The 23,433-nt window shown below is 38.9% G+C and overlaps 2 protein-coding genes and 1 non-coding gene across 3 annotated transcripts in view; 2 read left to right on the forward strand and 1 right to left on the reverse strand.

Annotated features, from left to right (window-relative positions):
* The window catches only part of LOC138003985 (serine/threonine-protein kinase RIO3-like), a 21,210-nt gene extending 19,023 nt beyond the window's left edge, over positions 1–2,187 (reverse strand). Inside the window, exons 1-2 of the mRNA XM_068850338.1 lie at positions 1,702–2,187; positions 1–62 (exon numbers count right to left, since the gene is read on the reverse strand). The exon at positions 1–62 is cut by the window's left edge and continues 61 nt beyond it. Of these exons, the coding sequence (XP_068706439.1) occupies positions 1–62; positions 1,702–1,915 (276 nt within the window). The 5' untranslated portion in view covers positions 1,916–2,187. The remainder of the gene's footprint in view (positions 63–1,701) is intronic.
* A 3,374-nt stretch (positions 2,188–5,561) lies between these two features.
* Trnas-gga (transfer RNA serine (anticodon GGA)) lies at positions 5,562–5,634 on the forward strand. The gene has a single exon. It is a non-coding gene; the product is annotated as a tRNA-Ser (tRNA).
* A 334-nt stretch (positions 5,635–5,968) lies between these two features.
* Positions 5,969–17,331, forward strand: LOC138003987 (SUMO-specific isopeptidase USPL1-like). The gene is made up of 6 exons (XM_068850340.1): positions 5,969–6,201; positions 6,321–6,446; positions 9,782–10,215; positions 10,664–10,789; positions 13,808–13,962; positions 16,243–17,331. Exons 1-6 carry the CDS (start codon positions 6,097–6,099, stop codon positions 17,235–17,237), a joined length of 1,941 nt encoding a protein of 646 aa, XP_068706441.1. The 5' UTR covers positions 5,969–6,096; the 3' UTR covers positions 17,238–17,331.
* Positions 17,332–23,433: the final 6,102 nt, after the last annotated feature.

The raw sequence follows: 23,433 nt of genomic DNA on the forward strand, positions 1-23,433 counted from the left end.
ATACTCAAACTGAATCAGCTGTGCTAACAAGTAATCATTTTCCGTGTCTGGACTCGTTCCAGCTGAGCATAAAACAAATCAGTTCATTGTTAGAATTTTCTTAAGCAATTGACTCCTCAGGCAAACAATGGATGCCCTGAGTAAAACTGTCTGGCGTTAGACAGTCTGAGAGTAAAATCTCTTAAATCTCACCCCCAGGGGTCAATGGGTGAAAAGAAACACTGAACTACAAAGTACCCCTATGACAAATAATTTCTCTGATTATCATTTGCATTAGGAGGGTGTCCGAAAGATATAGATGTTGACATTAACAAGTACCGGTGATCTGAAATGCAGCTAAATAATATTTAGGCAAAGTTGGAGTCGAACAAACATGTTCTGCGACCTTTACCATTTGCATACATGACCTGTGGGGTGGCCTTCAGGGGTTTCAAAGGGGCTTTGTGGCTTCTCACTTTCATGTGCCATTCATTCAGCTGATCTTTGCCCCTTATTTATTGCTGCCTTTTCAAGCGAATCCCTGCAGATTCTTGCACCCTCCACTCCCTCCCTCTTGGTATGCCGGTAAGAACATGTATGTGGTCTGATAATTGGTTTCCACTGAATCCTGTCAGTTTGACAGTGCCGGTTGGTGGCCACTCTTGGGGGACGGTTCCCAATTCCAGGGTTGCCATGAAATCCTCCTCTCTGCACATTTGCAACTTGCAATGCACTAAGCTTTAACCCTTTAACACCCAAACCAGCCTTAAATGGCCAGTCTAACGCCAGACGATTTTCCTTGTCAATGGGAACCCCATTGAGTTTTAAACAGAGTATTCTGCCATTTAATGCCTATCAAATGGTAAAGCTTTAACACACTCGTCCAGGGCTTCACTCCCCTGGGTTAAGCGCCCAGGTATTCTCTGTCACTTCTACAAAGAGTGATCTGAAGAGTTTGAACCAATGATCACAACAACTGGTGATCATGTTAAGTGCTATATTCCTTCTTGTATCAAAAGTTAAGTGTTATCACCCAACGAAAACTAGCAGTATGCAGTTGAAACAAACAATACTCAAATGCCAGCAATTATAATAAACACCAATAAAATACCAGTGAGCTTTTGAGCAAAAATAATTAATGATATTGTCACACATGAAAATAATGTACAAGTTATCTTCACATGTGAAAAAGATCACCGTTGCTATGGTTACATAAAAAATTGCATCATTGTTCTACTTCCGGACTACAAAAAACACTCGAAGTGAAATAGTTTGGGATTTCATTTGGTGTCTACAAACAGAACATTACATAGCCGCTTGGAGATACATGTATGAAATTCCTCTTCCTGAGTGAGTGCAGGGAATGATTGAAATAATTATTAATAATTTTAAACACTGGAAATGAAACTTTGTATCTCCTTGCAGCCACGTAATATTCTCTACAGGACGTTTTCAACCAACCTCTAGGCCAACAACAATAACAAAAGAGAAATGTACGACTTCTGGTGGACGAACAAAAGAAGCTAATGAGAGATCTTTTGTTTTCTTCCACCAACACGGTGGCAATGATGTCACATGAAAACCCTCTATGTACTCCACAATGAATAACAACAACCTATACGTATTTTACAGCATTTATTTCAACAATAAGAAAGTAAATTAAAATACCATAGGAAACGTACCCACAAAAAAAGAAAACAATGCATTCACAGTAATAAATACCTTCAAATGTTTCTTGTGAAGAAGCAGCGCTCGACTGCAAATGATACCCGGCCAAATAATCTTCTTGAGCTTGCAGTTCTTTGGCTACCTCTTCATCCATAACAGCGGCGAGCGAACAAGGAACAACACTGGGAGTTTTACCCCAAGGATTCGAACGTTTTGTAGATGCAGCGGAAATAGTGTCATTTACAACGATATTTTCGGATATTTCCATTATTAAAGTATTTTTTCTTTACAATTTTGACAAATAAAGTTATATACTAATAAGTTTCAAAAATACGGCGTTTGTAAAATAAGATAAGATTTCTGGTTTACGAATGTCAAAAACTTCGATTAAATACACCTACCAAACAGTTAAGTGGTTGTATATAAGAAATATAGGAGTAGGTATTGTTACTTCGACAAGAAGATAGATTGAAAAGCCAAAAAGTACGGAAACCGAATAAAAATAAAAATTTTGTCAAGAGTTACAACATGTGATGCAATGTCTTGCGCATGCGTATATTCCGTTTTTTTCATTGTCCCCAGCCTGTCCCCAACTTTTGATAACAAGGGGGGCAAGCTTTCGTGACATCGCGATCGACCATTGTGCTGTTCGTGACTTGTGATGTACCGAAAAAATCGCGATTTGAGTGAATTTAGCAGAACGCAAACTTGATTGAGCGGCGTAAATACACTTTAATACATTGAAGAAAATGAATCGTTAATTAAACTGAAGCGACCGTAACTGCCCGGGGGGGGGGGGGGGGGTACTACGCTGAGCCAGAATCGGTAAATACAGTATTAGTAAAAGTTTGTCTACTCCAAAAAGAACCAATCTTCTTTCTGTGGTATTAAAAATGGTATCAAAAATGAATGCGTGAAACGTGGACTGGCCTTGGTGAAAGCTTTGAGATGAAGATCTGCAGAGTGGTTAAGGGCAGTAAAGGATGGGACCAGTCAACCCAAGGCATTCTCCAGTCATGATACAAACAGAGACAGAACAATTTATGCCCAAGAGGTCCAAGGGGAGGAAGAGCAACAAGAAGAAATACAGCTGTTTCTTTATTAGTTTTTTCTTTTTGGCACCCGATGCTCAGTTGGTTGAGCATCGGGCTGTCATGCGGGAGGTCGTGAGTTCGACTCCGGCCGGACCAACACTCAGGGTCTTAAAATAACTGAGGAGAAAGTGCTACCTTTGTAATTACATCCGCAAATGGTTAAGACTTTCAAGTCTTCTCGGATAAGGACTATAAATCGTAGGCCCCGTCTCACAACCTTTCAATGCTCACAACCCAGTGGGACGTAAAAGAACCCACACCCTATTCGTAAAGAGTAGGGCACGGAGCTCCCGGTGTTGTGGTCAGGACTCATTTCATTCATTCATGAATGTGCTGGGTGAGATCGCTAATGGACTGATAGCGGCTGCCAGCGGCGCCTATATATGCTGATGTCCGATCTCACCCATAGATCCCTTGCTTGTAAAGCGCATTTGAATATATTAATAGAAAATGCGCTATATAAATTCACTACCACTACTACCATTACCTCTGTTGTAACGTAATGGTTAGACGTCTAATAATAGTACACAGGAAAAAATAACAGATTCCCATTTTTGGTTATTTTAGGGTATTTAAAGAATACCAACAAAAATCCCAAATTTGGAAGAGTGAGACAAGTCCCAATCAGTGAACTTTGTTGGGAATTCCCTGGTTGGGACTTGTCTCACTTTGCCAAACGGCGTGAAATCACCAAATTTGAGGTTTTGACGACAACGCGAGCGCACAAATGCATATCTTTGATTCTACATTTTACTCTAAAATCGCTCGTATCAATTTATTTTTTTGGATACTTCACCCACATTGTACGGCGACGCGAACGAGATGGCCTGACCGCGAGAAACTTACGATAGTGCAAAGTTATATTTTGAGGTAACGTTTTCGCTGACGTCGCGGTCGAAGATTGTAAAGTCCGTAGGGCCCGTTTCTCGAAAGTCCCGAAAAGCCATTTGTGAAACTGCCAACAGCTTGTTTTGGAAAGCCGATCTTTTAACATTTTTTAAGCCAACTAAAAGAAACATGTCTGTGGAGTTTGGTGACTTAAATCCTCTCCGTTCTTGAGATACAGAGGAAAATGTGACACCCGAAAATGGCCCGTAAAGTTTCGTGACTTTTGAGAAACGGGCTCCACGTCCCTAATAACTGCCAGCTACGCAGGCTAAGGAATATAGGAATGTTGTTCGCTCCTATTAAGGGGAGTGGCTCTTAACTACCAATCCGTTGCCGTAGACCCTTCAAATAGTCATTTCTCGAATTCCTTTAACTCTTCAGTTATCCTTTTTTGCCAAATGTGTTCTATCTAACATACCTTTGTATGATTCGACTCACAACCATATTTGGTCAATCACGTGACCAAAACAGAAAATGCCTAAAAAGTCAGTGAGTTAACTATGTTGTTCTCCTTTTTTTAACGCAACAGTATGAGAACGTTCTAACACAAAATCTGTAGCATGGATTTTAAAAGAAATTATTTCACAAAACATTATGACGTCATAAGCTCCTTCTTTGACACACTTCTCAAAATATCAGTTCCATTTTCTTTCCAAGTAGAAATTTCTTGCTACAGTTTACGAAAAGAGATGGGACGGTTCCCATCCGTTTAAAAAACCGCTTCTTCCTTTCGTTCCTGGGGACTTTTACCCGTTTTTCACTAAAACGCACGTCAGAGGACTGGGACTAGTTGCGCATGCGCCTTCTGATTGAAGTGTTGACAGATTTCCATTGAAAAAGTTCCTTCATAGAACCACCCATGCTACCTTTTTGTAAGGGTCTTTTACTAAAAGCTTCCTTAGCAACCATTATCTTTCTGTGGTTAAGTGCCACCCCCCTTAATGGACTCCTGGTACAGTGTAATTTCTCAAGACCCCAGAAAAGAAGAAAATCCTCATTGGTTATTGAATATTTCCTCACACGTAAATTTACGGAAACTGGTCTCTTATAATTTTTTAACTTCACTTCAGTCAAAATTGCAAAGCTTCAGAAGAAGGTAAGGTCAGGTAAATCAAATTAATGATGAAATGATATATGAAATGAATCATATGTGAACTGCGGATATGAAATCAAGTGAAGCTATAATCCTCGCAGTTATGAACGCAATTATTGCAATTGTGTAGAGACAGGGGCACCCAACGAGAATATAGTTCAAATCCACTTAAACATAACATTGTTAAACGTTTTTTGGTATTTAACGGTAGATATGGGCATATTTTTATCCCCTAAACATTTTTCATCTGTTCGGATTTCCTAGCTGAAAGTCTAGTGATCCGAAAATTATAGGGATCAAAACTTACCTTTTCGAAAATTTCAGCCAGAAAAAAGGCTCCCGAAAATTCTAGGTGACCTTTTTAGGGTAAAAATCCGTTAAAAATAAGCAATTATACCAGTTTTTAGATGTTCGAAAATCCTAGGACAAGTAGGCAAGCAAGAAATTTTACAGCAAATGTTCCGAAAATTCTAGATCTCAAAGCGTCATCCGAACAGATATTTACCGAAAATTGACGTTGGGTGCCCCTGTAGAGAAGCCTGAAAAATTCCGGTGCGATGCTCTAACCAACTGTGCTATGAAGCCACTGACGTGGGAGCTGGTCATTGGTGGGTTAGGGTTTAGGGTTTAGGGTTAGGGGTTCAAACCCTGTTGAAGTCCTGAATTTTTCAGGATTCTCTACGCAATTGCAATAATTGCGTTCATAACTGCAAGGATTATATCTTCACTTGATTTCATATCCGCAGTTCACATATGATTCATTTCATATATCCTTTCATCATTGATTCATTCCTCACGGGAACATTAGAACACACAAATGACCACATCCCAACGTCAGTGGCTTCATAGCTCAGTTGGTTAGAGTGTCGCACCGGAATTGCGAGGTCACGGGTTCAAACCCCGTTGAAGTCCTGAATTTTTAAGGCTTCTCTACGCAATTGCAATAATTGCGTTCATAACTACGAGGATTATAGCTTCACTTGATTAACTCAAATTGGTTACACTGATCATGAATTCCATGATAAGAAAGATATTTGGGGAAGCGTACCCTGGGTACAGAGTTTTTTTTTTCCTTTAGCGTGATCTCTATGAGCGGCGAAGCCGGGATACTGAGCGAAAGAAAAATGAAACCTCTGTAGGGATCTGGTTCTCGCCAGTTCTTACTCTCTCTTGAGGGGCGGTTACTTCTTCCTTGGCAATGTTCCGTCATTTCTTACTGGTCTGCGGTCGTTGTCGCATCTACATGTCATGCTCCGAACCTCGGGTACGATCCAAAACGTTTCCAACATGTGGTGATCGTGGAACATGTCGAAGTAATGCAGAAAAACCAGTATTTAGATTTTTAAATACTTAAGCTATCCCTTCCAAGGATTGATGGAGACTTTGTGCGGACTATGTGGGGCTAAAGGCTTGAAAAGACAGCTGATCTTGTTCCAGCTGAATTTGGAAGAAGCCATCTTGATGTGTGAAAACAAGGAGGTCTGTACATTAATTAGGTTGAATTATAATATGTTTTGTTTTATATCTTTCTTGTGCAAGTTTTTTTTACAAAAATTTTGAAACTCCTAAATAGCAGATCATTTTGGTGTTTTTTGCAGTGTGTTTATCCGCTTGGAGTTACTGAAAATTCGAAGTTAATTGTTCGTCGACAAGTTTCTGAGATGTCACCTCAAGGCCGACGAAAACGCAAGAAGAAGAAGAAGCAAAAACAGAGAGAAGAAGTGGTAAGTTGACTGTTATTTCAGCTCTCTCACGTTTGCATATTCGAACCTGAAGGTTGGCAGTTCCAGTCGTGTGTAATAGTTGTATGACGATTAAAACAGGTGAAAACGTCTGTGAATTCGTTGTCAGTATCAGTAATATTCATTGTAAGCCCTTAATAATATGTCATTGTCCTTACAGGCTGCATTTTTAACCTTCTTGGGTTTAATTGTGGCTCTCAGATACTATTTGCACCATCATTGGGTAATTTAGCGGGCTGTATATTAATACAGTGTGGCCCAGCTGTATTCCCTGCTAGTAGCATGTTCATGCAACATTTTCTTGCAAGTGTTTCATGTTGTTTATGTAAGTAAACTTGTGAAACTGTTTGAAATTTGCAAGCAATTACCTCAAAAGAGCGCAATTTTTTTGTTTCGGATTTTGGCACATCTGTCATTTGTGACAGTTGAACATTACCCTTTACTTCAACTACTTTCCTTTCCCACATGCCTGATTACAGTGCCGCTCAGAGATAAACGAACCACCAAACGTGTTTCAAACTAATCTTCAACTAGTTTGGGTTTGACTTTCCATGTGTTTGCGTTCAATGCAAATGCAAACACGTTTGACCAGAGTCGTTAACTTTCCGAAGCATTTGCACCACAGAAGGTTCAATGATGCATTCAAAAAGCAATGTCACAAAATAAAACACAGTTTCGTCGTCTGACTGTGCAAAGTTTGGCTTTTGGCCTATTAAACACCAAAGGTGAATGTTTTCGGATTTTTGCACGTTGCATAGCCATGTCATGTAAACTAAAGTTACAAGATAACTTGTGAAGGGACCAGAAACACTTCAATGACAAGCGTAATGAAAATCCATAATTTAATGCGCCAGCAAGCAGTTGTAAACATGCGATTGCCAGACATCTGTGAATGGCTTTTCAACTGTCTTGCAAATTTTAACTACATGAACCCAAAGCACTGGGGACAATGATTTTGTCGACATTTGGGGCGGTCTTGTGCTTAAAAAATAAAAACATTTGAGATATACAGGAACGAAAATACACGTTACGCTGTTTCAACACGAAGGTGTGAAAATTTGATGTGACAAGCTGACTTAATTTTACTTTCCGTTTGAAAACGACCGAATTAAATGATTCAGTTTAAATCATTGAACTCTCCAATTAAACCCACAACTCTTCCCCATCCCACGTTACGAACGATTAATCACATGTGAAATCATGCGGCACCTTCCGAGAGCTTGATCACAAACAGTTTGCGTAAATGGAAACACCTTTTACGTTCATCCCCGACCAATCGCTGATTATCACCTATGATCGTGAACAAGACGCAAGAGATAGAAAATTTTCTGTCGTTACGTCTAGTTGGCAACGAGTAGCAATGCAAAAGCGAGAAAACAACAATATGGAAACACAGTCGTAAACTGTTTCTGATTGTTTGCAATCAATCAACGATATTTTTGTGCATGTCATACATTTTGACGATTTAGAAGCAAGTATAAGTAATGAAAATGGCGTCCGAGTATGATTGTGGCAATGAGGATACTCCTCAAAACAGTATGAATTTAATGAATATCTTAAGGGAATACACCGCCAAATATACCTTTAGTAAAGTTTTTGATCACAAAGAGCCAGCTGCAGCCCGTTGCTTCTCCTCAAATGTATCGGACCCAGAATCGGTGACGTCTCTTGACACTTCCTTTCTGCCTTCTTCTTCGCAACAATTCCAACATAAGGAGAAGTTGACCATGACGCAAAAACTAATTCTGCTTTTATTTTTGGGCACTTTTCTTACGATGTCACGAGATCAAGTTTCGCAAAGCAATCACGCATATGGAAAACAGGATCGCAAACACAAACGCAAAAAGTGACTATGTTTGGAATAGAGCCAGCGCAACTGTTTGCCACGTTGTTAAGTGTATATGGAAAGAGGTCACGTACTAGTTTAGAAATTGAATCCAAATAATAATAATTTATTTCAAATCAAAAAAAAGAAAGATATAATATAGAGCAACTTATCTCGTTTACTAGGAATGGTGAATCTCGCATTAAAAGAGAGAAAAGTTTAACTTGCTTGCGAGCACTGTGGCCGCTGAATATTAATTGAATCATAAAATGCTCGGATTGCTGTTTGAAAGTATTGAAAAGAAAATCTTATACATGTATGAGGGCAAGTCTGTCCTTTTGAATTTCCTTTATATCTAATTTAAGATATTATTTTCCCAATTTATGCTGGGTAGAATGGCGCTTTCAGGTTAAAATTTCAATCGCAAATTGCTCTAATCAAAAAAACAGCCTTTCCACAGACTTCCAAACGAGCAGTTTAGTTTTATGTACGGTTTATTTCTTACTTTACTTTATTCAGTGTTTTCCACACTCCAGTGCATTTGTGGGTTGCAAGTTTTGGCAATGGTTCTGTGAGAATTGGCCTCAAGGCCATGAAAACTTTGCCTTCGTGAGAAAAATACGGGAAGCAGAACACTCCAGCATAATTATTTGCAAGGATGGATATGAGAATATGAGAAGATTTACTAAAAGCTCGAGTTGTGTTTGGAAATGTGAAATTTTTTTTGTGATAGTTTTAACAAATGCATTAATGAAATTGCGCATGATGAGACTGGCTAGTGCAAATTTAGATTTGGCTAGTGAAATCAGACCTGATACTAGCCACTAGGCTAGTAAGCTAAAAAGTTAGTCTTGAGCCCTGAAAACAGTGAATAAAGCTGCCGGCATTCTTTTAGGAATCAGCGCGTAGATGCTGTTCACCTGCTCCCAACTACAGTGTAAGTGGCTTCTTAGTTTGCTTGGGAGAGCATTACATCGGCACTGCAGCTGTCATGGGTTGAAATCCTGTGGAAGCTACTTGAATTTTTTAGGTGACTTTAAGGGACAATTGCTTGAGGTGTCCAGTGAAGTGGAAGGTTGACCTCTGCCTTCCATAAATGTTGTTTCATTAAAAGATTTGTTTCCTATAACATTCCAAGTTCTTGGCCTTTTTCGTTTAACAATTTCGAATGTATTTTCTTGTTAGGTGATAGTGTAAATGGTACGAGAAGCGAAATGAAAAACAGAGTATCATACCAAGCATCTTAATTCCTCCGTTCACGCATAACCACAATTCCTTCTGGCTTTGACCACAATCCCTTGCGTTTAAAAGAAAAATGTGTTCTTCTCACGATTAGAGAGCTGCCTCGTTCGTTCGCTTCAGGTTCACTCGCTGCGGCAGCAATAAATAGTATTTCCTCTCCTGAACGAAATCTCCGAGTCTTAAAATTTAATATTTTGTTAAATAGAAAGTGCCAAACATATCTCATGATATCTATCATATTTTCTTCCAGGTACCTAAGCTTGTGGACAGCGCAAGGGAAATGAGATTTCTGGAGATATATCTTCATTGGCAAAATGTGGATGCACTGTGCTGGCTGCATTCTGCAATGTCTCTAGTTGTACATAATGTTACACTGGTAACTAGTACTTTTTCTATTTCACAAGATGTTAACTCGCTGTTAAAAACAGTCCTGGAACTGTTCAACAAGGCTCAAGATTTATCTTCAGCTTCCAGAGAGCAAGCTGCCAAAGTTTTACAGGAAGCAAGGGAGAAAGTCTGGAACTATTTACAACCCTTATTAAAGTGCAAATATGGTGTCCAAGACAGTCCAGTCGATGCACTGCTTCTTCTTTTGCGGCAAAATGGCTTGTTGTCGGAGAAAACGCTGCAGATCTATCATTGGGAATTCAGTTGTAAAGCCTGTGGGTATCAGAAAATTAACAAGTAAGGCTAAGATGTTCTTATTGGTAGACAGTTTCTTTTTTTGTCATCAGTATCCAAAATATGGGGCTCTTTCCTGATTTCTTTGATTACATCTCATGAAACTTAAAATTCACCCAACATACTTAAAAACATCACAGTTGGGAAGAGTACTTTTCTTGTGCAGCTCTGATTTCTCACCCCAGCTTTATGTGTGATATCATCAAAGCATGACTGCCAATGAATACAAACTGGCAATAAAAGGTATAGCTACAACAGGGGCAGAATTCTTAAAACAAAAAGGTAGTTTTACGGTAGTAACAAGCAGAGAGGATCCCTAGCAGCATAATGGCTGACTTTCATTTTCTCAGACTTCTTCCTGCTTCTATGCTCAACTATGTGAAAACATCAATGGCCACTTTCATGTTAATTATTTGATAATTTTTTTTTGTTGGTCGTGTGTTTTTTTCAGAGGCAGCAAGCACCTTGTGACATTTCCAAATGTGGGAGAAGGCTTCACTTTACAGGATCCTGTATTTGAGCGGCCTTGTTTTAAATGTGGTGCTCCCAAGCAGAAAAGCAAACTCGTTTATGAGAAGTAAGAGCCCTGGTTTTCTTTGGTTTTTTTGTTTTCATTTTTCCTTTCATGTCTGCAATAAAGAGAGCTTGCTGAGATGTTGTACAAATTGGAAAAAAGCAATGATTCATATGCAAAACAGACTTTTATTTGGTGTCAACACAAAGCATGTTTTCAATTTTTCGTGTGTTTTGAAACATGGCTTGCCTTTTGTCCCCTTTGCATCCTCTGCACAGCTTTGTTTCCCAGAAGAAAAAAAAGTAAAAACCTATGCATGCAAACTATTGATGTGCTGCTTCTTAACATTTTGCCGAAGGGCATTAATTTTAACACAGCTGCTTACTGTATGTCCTGAATTTAGGGATGATTGTTTTACTATTTTTTTATGTTCCAATAACACACCCTTTCTGATATTTTTCTAGTTTGATCCAGGTTTGTGCTGTTCTTTAAGGAATGCATTTGCTCTGTAAGACCATTGGAACTTTAAACATCATGGATTTCGTATAGTCCCCAAACATAATACCAGTTCCTTTAATTGATAAGCTAATTTGTAGAATTGAATCTGCAATAAAAATGCATAAAATTAATTATGGAAGGAGCAGTAACAAGCTAGCTGTTACATTTGTGTAACAGTTCATAATGTGCTATGTAGGATCAAGTTTGCAAACAACAGCTGGGAAAAAATAATTATTTTTTGGTACATTGTGGTTTTGATGCACAAAGGAAGTCCTCACTCTGATTGCCAGCAGCTTGTTGTTGTTTCACTCTTCAGTTGGCCTGCTAGATGCATTTTCATTGCCAAAAAAGAAGGAAAGGGCTAGTACATGTGTATTTCACAAATACTCTGGGGGTTTTGCAGTAGGCCATGGTAGTATGATTTTGAGGAATAGGTAGAATTGGCAAGGGAAAATGGAATATTGTTTATTGAACAAAGGCAAATTACGACACAAGTGTATGTACAGTTGGTTAAATTCTGTTTTTCTTCCATATGTAGTTTCTGTTTATGACATTCCAGAGTACAATTAAAAATTGAAGCGCAGCCAGGATTAGGCATATTAAAATACAATAAAAAACGTTCTCTGGCTAAAAATTTTCAAAAAGAATATAAGCTTTCGGCTGTCGATCTACAGCCTTCCCTGTGCCGATTGTGATTGGTGTTATATAGGTGAAACTGGCCGTTGCTTTGAAACCCGCAAGAAAGAACACGTTAGGAATGTAAAAACATGTGCTAATGGGTCAAACATTGCGAAACATGCGTGGTATTTCGGGCATCGCATTGCTTTCAATCATTCTCGAGTTATAGACAAAGGCTCTTTTCGTGTTAGGAAAACTCTAGAGGCCTGGCACACCTCTTCTACCAAGCATGCTGACAATAACTTTAAGCCGATTCCTAATCAGTATAAAATTCTTTTTAAACAATAGCCACCATTTTTCATACCTTTACTCTGTTCTTTTTATCATTTTTATCTCGCCTTTTCTGTATATATTTCACCAATTTACATTCAACGTTTTATCCGTGGAAGGCTGTAGATCGACAGCCGAAAGCTTATATTCTTTTTGAAAATTTTTAGCCAGAGAACGTTTTTTATTGTATTTTAATTCCAGAATACAGTATCACAGTTTATAAGTTAAGAAGTCATTACCAGAAAAGGAGAGAGAAAGTATCGGTGAAGGCAACATTAAGAAGCGTGTTTGCCTCTTTAATTTGGTGTCTTCTAAGAAACAGGAAAAATTTGTAACAACCAGACAGGCATCATGTTGGAATAAAGCTTAGTCAAACAGTGGTTTCAGTAAGTACTGACAGCTGACGAAAAGTTTTGGCTACTTAACTGAAAGAAGTCTCCTACTTTCATTGTAAATTTAAGTAATCAAGGACCGATTCTTTCAAACCTACAGTCATGAGAGTAAAATTAAAATTCATTTTGACAATGACAACAGAGGATTACTCTACTCAAATTAGCGACCAATGTCAAATTTTGTTGAAACAGCTGGTTAAGTGGCTTCCTTGGTGAAAACAATACAGGCTTGGCAATGGCATTTAAGATGTTTATTTCAGTTTTTCTGAAGGCTGTTATTGGTTATAGCGGGGAGAAAAGCTGGCTAGTCTTTAGAGCAGCTGTTTTCTTTGATTTTCTTTTTTGCATTTATTTTATTTTATGTTAAATAATCCATTTCATTCTCACCATGCCCTGCAAACTCTAAAAATACTTCCAGTGTACTAGTAAGTTGTTTCTTAGTAAGGAAATTACAGTCTTGTGTATTTTGGGGTTTCTGTTAATACAAACACAATAATATCATCTCTCTTTCCTTAACCCTTTAAGCCCCGAGGGGTTCCCCATTGACGAGTAAAATCGTCTGGCGTTAGACAGAGTAAAATCTATAAGTGCCATTTGGCACTATCGGGGCTGAAAGGGTTAAACAGGGACATAGTTTTTTCACGCTGTTAGCTTAACCCTTTAAGCCCCGAGGGGTTCCCCATTGACGAGTAAAATCGTCTGGCGTTAGACAGAGTAAAATCTATAAGTGCCATTTGGCACTATCTGGGCTGAAAGGGTTAAAGGGAACCTCCACTCTTACTATGGAATAAGTTTAAACCGAAGCAAATTATGTTTACAAACACATTTCTGCAAAATTTTTTTTAAAAAAAGTGTTTGTATGAGGGAAAGTGAATTTTAAAATCGCTTATTTTCACTTTCAAATTTCGTGGGCGTGGCCATCTTGAATAATTGTGACGTGTTACAGTTGCCCTATTGTTCTGACACAACTTCAAGATGGCAGCGCCTGCAAAATTTGAAAACAAAAATAGGCGATTCTAAAACCTCTTTCTTTTGGATACAAACGCTTTCTCTGAAAATATTTTAGATTGACTTGACAGTAACAGTTATTTCCTGTGATTTAAAGTTATTTTTTTGTTGAAGTGGAGCTTCCCTTTAAAAAGCCATAACAGTGATGTGTCTGTAGGAATCAGGCCCTACTTTGCATTTTTGTAACATTTGCTTCAAAGTGTTATCCTTAACTTCTGTGATTTGTTCTTCACAGAATGCCAGAGTGTGTTCTTTTACATTTTGAGCAAGGTTTGCGATCACTTGAGGACCTCAGTTTCAAAGGGCAAAATGGCCACTACATCATCACGCAAATGGTCCAATACAAGAGAACCCCAGACCACTTCGTATGTTGGACAAAGGAGCCAAGAGGTACAGTACATGCACAGCTATTGGATTTAAGCTTTGCCTCTGTAACATCATTTTTCACTTGAAACAATGATATTTGGTTTTATTATGATTGACTGCCTACATGTATGTGAATATTCATTCAATTTTTCTTTTTTCCTTTTTCTGTTCTGGATGTTACTTTTACCAATTCATGCCTTGCGCGTGTGGTACGAAATTTTTGCAATTTTTCCAGCAATCCACAACAAAAATTACTGCAAAAATTTACTCCAAAATTACGGTACTAAGAAACTGTTTCTGTTCGATTAGCTCGTCTCTTTCGTCCAGAAACAAAACATTTAAAATTACGAGCAAAACTGTCACTATTAGAATACATGTAAAGAGAAGGTACCATGTACGATGAAATAAAGTGTACATAAAATGAAATTCCTGTTAGGGTTCTGAACGTGATACATTGGGAATATTTACAAGAAAGGATCTTCTCATGCTACTCCATTTTGGAGAGCATCTGAAATGCCGCATTTACTCAGGATAAACGAAAACATTATCAATGATTTGTCCGGGACTTTCTGACAATCACAAAAATTAAATCTCATCAAGAAAAAAACAGTCTGAACTGATCGCAAAAATTGGTTCCCGCAAAACGCACAAAATAGCCAATCCACTGAAATAAACTCCCACGAAAAATTTCGTGCCACACTGTATTTCAAACCATAAACATTGTCAAAGCATTTAGGTGTTGCAAGTCTTATCCATTTCAGGCCATGGGACGAGCACAGATACAGAAACAATTGTCGTTTTTGGCCTCTTTCCATTGTACGTGACTGTAATTGAATTCATTTTGTGCCCACAAATTACTGCAGTTTTTAGGAAGAAGTGGGGCACTTTTTTACTTTTGGGATTTTGTTCACATTTTTGAGGTAAAAGCCGAATTTTGAAGCAAATAATTCAAGAAAAGAATTAACAAATTGAAAGTGGTTCGGCATTGTCTGTACTCTTCCCTGCTAGCAGAGATCTATTTTCTTTTGCCTTCGCTGGGTTGACGAGTACGGAAGAAGAGACCTGCCATGAGTCGAAACTCGCTCTGATCCAAGCACCGACAACACCTTGGACGGCACTCTTCAATCTGCATGCCCCATGATCTTTTTGCTGACTGTGAATTGCACTCACTGTGTCCCACAGATTCCTTCACAGTAAATCCGCTGTTGTTAAGTGATCCCACACGACACAAAGTATGACGTAAGGATTTGGTCGCTAAGTAACCTGCATGCACAACACGTGGGAATTTCGACCCATGGCTGAGGTCTCTTCTCCCATACTCATCAATCCAGCGAACGCAAAAGAAAACAGACCTCTGCTAGCAGAGAGTCTGTACTCTTAATTGACAACGATATTCGTCATCACAGTGGTCAAAATGTCATGGACTCACGAGATGCAGCAGCAAATTAGCCAATCAGATTGCGAGATTACAAGCAGTTGTGGTAAAATGTGTATTTGAAGTGTGGGTCATAGATGAATGAGAAAAGTGACCAATCCTTGGACTTAGCTGTATAATTTAAAGGGGCTAGGTCACGCTATTTTAGGTAATTTTCTTTAATTTTGTTAATTATGAGCTCTAAACGTCAAATTGGCAGAGCAAGAGTCTTTCATTTGCAAAATCACGGCCACATAACAACTGAGAATGATTTTCCAGCTGTGTAAATGACATTTTGACATAGACTGATATAAATTTGAAAAAAGGTGGGCCGACGTTTTCCAACTTTACCCAAATTCAATCCATTTCAATCCTCTCCAGTTTTGTCCATCCATGTCCCTTCTCGGCTTCCCTGTGTTTTGTTAGAGTTCTTCTATAGTTTTGAACAGTTATTTTGGTATTTTAGTTAATTCTATGACCATTCGATCAGTGTTGAAATTGCCCTAAAATTGCGTGACCTAGCCCCTTTAAGCAATTGTCTCTTTTAGACACCTGAAAAGATCCAAGTGGCTCCAACAGGAATCGAGTCCTTCACAGAAACAAACGAACCCAACAAATTGACCTGCTCCCAACGGTGTAGCTTCTGAGCTCAGTTGGAAGAGCATTGCAGAGGTAATGGGTTCGAATCCAGTTGGAGCCACCTGAATTTTTCAGTTGTCTCTAAGAGACAATAATATTGCTTAATTAAATTAACATAGTTCAGTTATTTGCGAGGATCAATTCTGTCCTTCAGAAATCATACATGTATAGTTAGCATTGGGAAATATGAATAAAATTCAGTGAGCAAAAGGATTTAGTTATATTCAGTATTTTGTTTCTTTACTGATCAGGCAACAGGTGGATGGAAATAGATGATGTGAAATTGCCTCTCTGTCACTGGACTTCATCATTTCCCAGTATCCCTCCCTCAGAAGTACACATAGCAGTCTGGGAGAAAGTGTCACATGACCGTGTGTCGCAGTTTCCGACCATGAAGGGCTCCAACACAAGAGAACCAAAGAAAACTCTTCCAAATTCAAGAGAGGGTCGTTCTGTTGTAGAGAATTCTTCAAGGCCACTTTCTGATATTGACTGCGATGTAACTATTGCTCAAGCAGGTGACAGAGAGAAAGCGCTCCTTTCACCAACTTTAAGTTCTTCCGGTTCATTACTTCCAGGTACAGCGAGAAACAATCAAAAATCACACAATGCACAATTCAAGTTGCAGGCTGGGAGCTTTGAACCATACATCCCAAGGAAAAAGAGACTTCTTAATGCTAGCTCATCACGTTCACCTGTTTGTTCAAAGCAAGATCCAGGTTCAAGTCCTTTGCAACCGTTTTTAACATGGCAGGATATAAAAGAACAATCTGAGAAGTTAAGTGGTGATGATTTGCAAAGCGACAGCGGTTACTCAAGTCCACCCTCTGTTAGTTCATGCAGCAGTCCGCTGTCAATTCAATCGAGCAGTGGGACCACATTGTCGGACTGTGTGGAAGATATGCATGTTTCTAATGATCTTGAAAAGCAAGATGCAAATAAAGAAACTGTTAATGCTGTCGAGGACAAGTTTCTTCAGGTCAGTGATCAGTTTGCACCGGGAGTTTCATTGTCATGCAAAGCGAAATCACGCGTTCTATCAGACAAAACACTTCCTGAAGCATCCTTGAGTGGTTCTTGCAATTCGATTGAACTGGCCAATAAACTTGAAGAGTTGCTTCCTGATTGTTTATTGGGGAATTCAAAGGAGTTTTCACGTGGCGACAGCTCAGTGCTGCATATGGCAGACTTTGAGAAACTCTCTGAGGAACAAGATCAATTCATTCGTGATTTGTTAGCTGTCTGACCGTAAAAATGTTGTGAATTAGTTTACATTTTGTATATTGAGTTTGTACTGCCTGGTAAATCGTTATTAGATTAACAACACCAACTTTCTGGTATTTGTGTTGCGTGTTTTTATATTTTTGTATATTATTTGGAAGTGCTCGTCTCCATGGCTCTTCACCATTTCTGAGTTTGTTTCAGTTTCTCTGTAGAATTTTCTTGGGGAGGACTTCACGCTTGAACACAGTTCGAAAGATATTAGGACAACGGCTACGAGAGCGTCGTCTAAAAATAATATTTCCTGTCATTGTAATAATTTTTCGAATACTCCAAGTCGCTCCGCATGGAAAGTGTGAGTTATTTCACGTCGTTGTCAAGACGACAATGGCAAAGAAATGTATCAAAATGAAAAACGCACGTGCAGAACTATTGTTTCTGCTAATTAAACCTATTGTTTTTTGGCGTTCTCGTACATGTAGCCGTCATCGTTCTTGCTTAAGGTGAACTGATTTCGTTGTGATTTTGCCGCAGGTGCTGTACCATTTTGTACTGTTGACATACTGTACTTCCCCACTCGTGACTTGATTCCACTTACAGTGTACAGTACATTCCCGTAAAGCGAGACGCGATTCGCATCGAGCGCAATGTTGAAAATCTGCAAGCATTCTTGGTCTTCACGTGACGTCAGAAAATTTGTTAATTGTAAAGGCAACAAACTTGATGGTGTAAACCTGGCTTTAGTCGATTTCAACCTGACTTCAGAGTTCTTTTCGAGACCTATCGAATCCCTACCCAATGGCATCTGCTGCGAACCGGGTGCCTTGAAGACGCTTTCGACTACGGCATGACTATTCCGGGAGTGGGGAGGGTGAAGGGTACCATAGCTGAAACAACCCAAACCTTTACAAACATGCTAACCTTAGGACTACACAGTGTTTAGGCCTAAGGTTAGAATTTTTGTAAAAGTTTGGGTTGTTTTAGCTTTAGTACACTTCACCCTCTACCCTCACCCCTACCTCTACCCCCCACCCCCGGAATAGCTGTACTTGTTATTAAGCGAGTACATAGACCTTATTCATAAATGGCGGTCAATTTATAATTCTTTTGTCAAAGTGCAAATTAGCCTACCAAGCCTCGATACCATACAGTGAATTGAAAAGAATTCTTGCTCTAAAATGAGGCTTGGTAGGCTAATTTGCACGTGGACAAAAGAATTATAAATGTGACCGCCATTTATGAATAACGTCTATAAATCTTTGTTTCTATTGCTGTTTTTTTCCCTCAACAGCGTGCGCTCTCATTGGTTACTTCGAAGTCATATGACGTTAACAATAAAACTGTTTCCCGCCAAAAGTCGCTGAGCGGGCAACAGTGCAAATCTATGACGTCAGAGGGTAACAGTGCACTGTTACCCGCGAATGTTGACCGACGACCGCCGTTGCTGTTGCCATTGCACCTTTTTCTTTTTGTGCTATATAACAAATCAATTAATGACTGGTCCCTCAGGAAACATTCATTTTGTTTCCCTCGGCTGCGCCTCGGGAAATCATTGAGATTCTCGGGACCAGTCATTGAGTGTTTAATGTTCCAGAAGATCGCTTTCGTTTTAGCCGCCATTTTGTATATTTTGACAGCAATAAGCATGAGCGTGATACTGGGAACTAATCTCATTAATATTCCTCGCCACGTTTTCCGTGCCGTCTGTCTACTAACTATGGTTTACACGAACATATTTCATCCTTGACAAGGAAAAGGTAGCATGTCAGCTTTTCCTTATCATGGGTGAAATACGTTATAATATTGTCAATTTTACCCTATCACCCTAGAGTAAGATTTACCCAACATGGTCTTGTCGTAATTAGCGTCAGAAAATTGTATATTTTTAAACCACGTTTTGCGGGAAAATAAACTCTAGACCATGGAGGGAGAACATGAAAACTACCGGGGAGAACAATCGCGATTTACCAATTCCTAGTGTTTGAAACAGAAAGGAATATATATGAAATATTGTTCGGTTTAAGTGCATTTTTATCATTATCTACCTGTTGTTTCTATTTTGCGTGAGTGAATGTTTGTTTCCGTGACACATAAGGTTAATGTGGTTGGAGTAACTTTAGAATCGCAGTGAAATATTGATGAAGGTAAATGGAGGGTGTACAAAAATATTCATGAAGTATTGTGAAACCGTGTACGGTTACAGACAACAAGATCTTCTGGAATGATTATGAAATCCATTTGCTACCAAGAAGATATTATAAAACGAGCGAAACTGTTGCACACGTAGAGAATATCTAAATTCGATCCGTTGTAAGGGTATGCAGATTTTTAAACACGATATAAATCTTGTTGGAGTTTGATTGCAAAATTGCATAAAAACCGCCTCAAGGTTCTCTATTTCGTTGTATTGAATCATGTAGTAATGAAGGATACCAGGCAGGAAAATAGAATGTTGGTTTCTTTTTTACGCGATTTTCATGAAAACTATATAATTATATTGTGTTTGTGTTTATTGGAACATGTTCTCCATATATCGAGATTTGCTGATATCGCGTTACAGATTTGTAGAAAATAGAAGACACGTTTTTTTTTTCGTTGACTTACCGTGCAACGAGGGTTAGAGGCGTGGACGTAATTAAGTAGTTTAATAGCTACAGCTTGAAACATCTTTTGTACCCCGTATCATTTCCACAATACATGAGTCTACCCTTAAAAGACGGTGTCAGTAGTTCTGGCAGCGATAAAAGATAATAGTCATTTTTTATCTTCTTAGTGACCAAGCTGTATAGACCCTATGCAAAAATGGCTGCCTTTAAACTATTCTTTTGTTCATGTTCAAAATAGCCCAACTAACCTCGTTCGGGATAACAAATTCTTTAGAATTTTTGTCTCAAAAACGAGGTTAGTTGGGCTACTTTGAATACGAACAAAAGAATAATTTAAAGGCAACAATTTTTGCATAGGGTCTATAAGAATCTCAGTAATTCTTAAACCCAGATGATTGCACGAGTAGCACGTATTTTAAAACATTTCCTTGCTCTCTAGTATGCAAAAACAAATTTCAGAATTTGAAGACAACGATGAAAGGAACTTGGTACTCGTTGACTAAGGCTCAATTCGATGATTTGACCACAGTTCCTTACACCTTATTCCAAAATGGCCGCCATTTCAGTATTCTTTTGTTTGAATGCAAATAGGCCTTATTCACGATAGTCGCCATGTTGATTTTCAAATTGTCATGCAAATTAGCCATGTGTTATGCTGGGGGGCAAACAGTGGAAAAAAGGAAATTTGCGGAAAATCGGCTCGTCGAAATATTGAAATAACATTGCTAAAAGTACCTTTTAGAATTTAGAATTAAGTACCTTTTATAATAATTAGATATCTTTTGATTGCCTTTGACATTTTGACTTTCTACTTCGTTATCTGCTCATTTTTCGTGGTGACCAAAAGAAACATCAAAGTACCTTGTGTAATCATTCTATTTCACTACGTAGGTGATAAACATTCAATGAACGTGAAACAAATCGTCTGTGTGGCTAAGATGTTCGTTATAACCTCTCAAGCTTGTGTTGTTTGCCCCCTCAGAAATGTGTAGCTAATTTGCATGATAATAGCAAATCCAACATGGTGGCCATCGTGAATATGGTCTATTGGCCCCTATGGCCTCGTTCAAGGTTATAAATATTCTTTTGAATTTAACGTTCGAAAGCGAGGCCATAAGGGCAAATTAGCCAATATCAAAAATACCATAATACTCTTTGTTTGTCCCTCCAAACTTTTGCATAAGCATTGTTTTTATTTTCTCTTCGGACTTACAATGGTCCCAAGAGAAACTGGAAACAATGCTTATGCAAAATTTTGGAGGGACAATCAAAGAGTATTATGGTATTTTTGATACTGGCTAATTTGCATGGAAACAAAAGAATACTAAAATGGCGGCCATTTTGGAATAAGGTGTATTTGTTCCATAACAAGCCGGCGTCACCTACGTCTTGTCAATAAAAGTAGACTAGTTTACCTAAATGGTAGAAATGCTGTCGGGGGGAAGGGAGGTGTTCAATTATGCTTGCGGTAATTTAACGATGGTTTCTGCGTGGAATTGTGAGATTTTAATACATCTTGAGCAGGGCCGGCACAAAACGTGGACCCCCAACTGGACCTCCTTCTGACTCCGCCCCCCCCCCCCCCCCCCCCCCCCCAGAGAAGAAAGAGGACATTGGATGGTTTTCACAGTGACATCATCAAATTCTACAATAAAAATCGATAGGTCTTCTGAATTTCAATCTAAAGGAGGTAGAAGATGACCTAGAAATGTATCTTTTTTCAAGTTTCCAGTTCCGTGACGTCTTTCGTTTCGAAAATACAGCATTTCCGAATAGGGCATTTTCGAAATATCAAATATTCAGCTTGATAGTGAGGCAGTGAGGGCAAAAACAATAGAAAAACGTTGAAATGAATGTGAAAAATATTTATTATCCACTTTCCTTTGTCTTTGTCCTCAGAACCTCTCTTTCACGCTGAATTTTAATATATCGAAAACGGCCTAAATTGTCACCATACGAGACACTATGATACAAAGCTATTTGGCCGGAAAGAAAATCTCATCAGTTAGTGCCTTTCCAGTACATTAGGGGATGTGTTCACATACGTGTATTTTATCCCATAAGCGAAAAGTAAGCGCTTTCATCGCAAAGTGAACTCCAGATGTTTTCGTTGATTACCGGGCCACATGTCCACATAAAATTCTGTAACGTTGAGTGAAACACTAACAACAAATAACTCAGAAAACATGTACCACATAGACCTGAGATTTGGAGAGGTGGTTAAAATATTTGTTTCCTACAACATTCCATGTTCTTGGCCTTTTTCATTTAACGATTTCGAATATACTTTTTGTTGCGGGACAGTGTAAACTATCTGAAAAACAAATATTTTGAGCAAGTACATTACTAACTCAAATCTACGTTGTATCAGCTCTTGCTCAAAATATCTAGTGTCTCAATTTGTAACTAGGCCGATAAGATCAAGCCAGCTTGATCCAAAGTACACCGACAGGAATATTACGGAGCTTCAGGAGCCTCCTGGGAGCTTAAATTAAGCACGCGCGTTTTTGAGACGCGGACGGCAACCGGAAGAGAACACTTCGCATGCCAGGACAGTGGTGTCTCCCAGATTTTTATACCAATCGTTTTTAATGGGGAAAATATACTTAGCTATGTAATTGTCGTTGTGTGAAGACACGTTAAAAGGGAAAACAGCTCACTTCCGGTTGCCGTCTGCGTCTCGAAAACGCTCGTGCTTAAGCTCCCTAATCTTCCTAATGTCCACGGTTGCTTGCTTGAAAACTCTGAAAAACAGAGCAGGCTCTATTCTCGCGCATCCGTAATTCCTCCATTCGCGCATAACCACAGTTCCTTGCGCCTTTGACCGCAATCCCTTGCGTTTCGAAGAAAATGTGTTCTTCTCTCGATTAGAGAGCTCTCTCGCTCGTTCGCTTCAGGCTCACTCACTGCGGCAGCAATTAAAAACTGAGCAATATTTGTGGGCGGTACTATGCATTTATTCAAAGTAGCAACCTCTTTTGAAAACAACGATAGGAAGGATCTTCAAAGTTGTCGACAGCACCCAACATTAGCAAGACACAACCCTTTCAGTTTTAGCGATATTTTGTTTCATGAGTTATTTGCAGGTCACTCGTAATTCCCCTTGAAAGATCACAACCCTAAGTAACCCTGCAAAGTTTATTCTTGACTTACCCATAATTTAAAAATGACTTGGTAAAGTAAGTGTTGAATAAAGGAGACCCCCACCCTACACTATTCAGCGGTGAGGGGACGGCAATGAAATTGATATTCCTTGCAATCTAAACAACAGTCTTGTATCAGAAATGTTTTAATCGGGCATGGAAGCAAAGAATTTTATTTCAGTCCCAAGATTTTTAAAGCACGTTGCTCTGTTCGTTTCTGGGTCAGGATGTGAAGCGCAATCGAAGCACCTAAGCAGGCAGATAAATCAATTGATATCATAGTTTCGAGGATAACAAAAAAATCGGAACCATCCTCATATTTCAATTAGGACCGGCGTTGGTGCATCTATCGCATCGCACTCTGAAACTGGAAAGACGTCCCAGCAAGGAAGTGAAACTATTTCAATGGATTTAAAACGTAATCCGTTGACCTAATTAAAAAGCGCCATCAGTCCAAACTGATGCCTCTCAA

The sequence above is a fragment of the Montipora foliosa genome, chromosome 5 (genome assembly GCF_036669935.1).
Source record: "Montipora foliosa isolate CH-2021 chromosome 5, ASM3666993v2, whole genome shotgun sequence".
NCBI lineage: Eukaryota > Metazoa > Cnidaria > Anthozoa > Scleractinia > Acroporidae > Montipora > Montipora foliosa.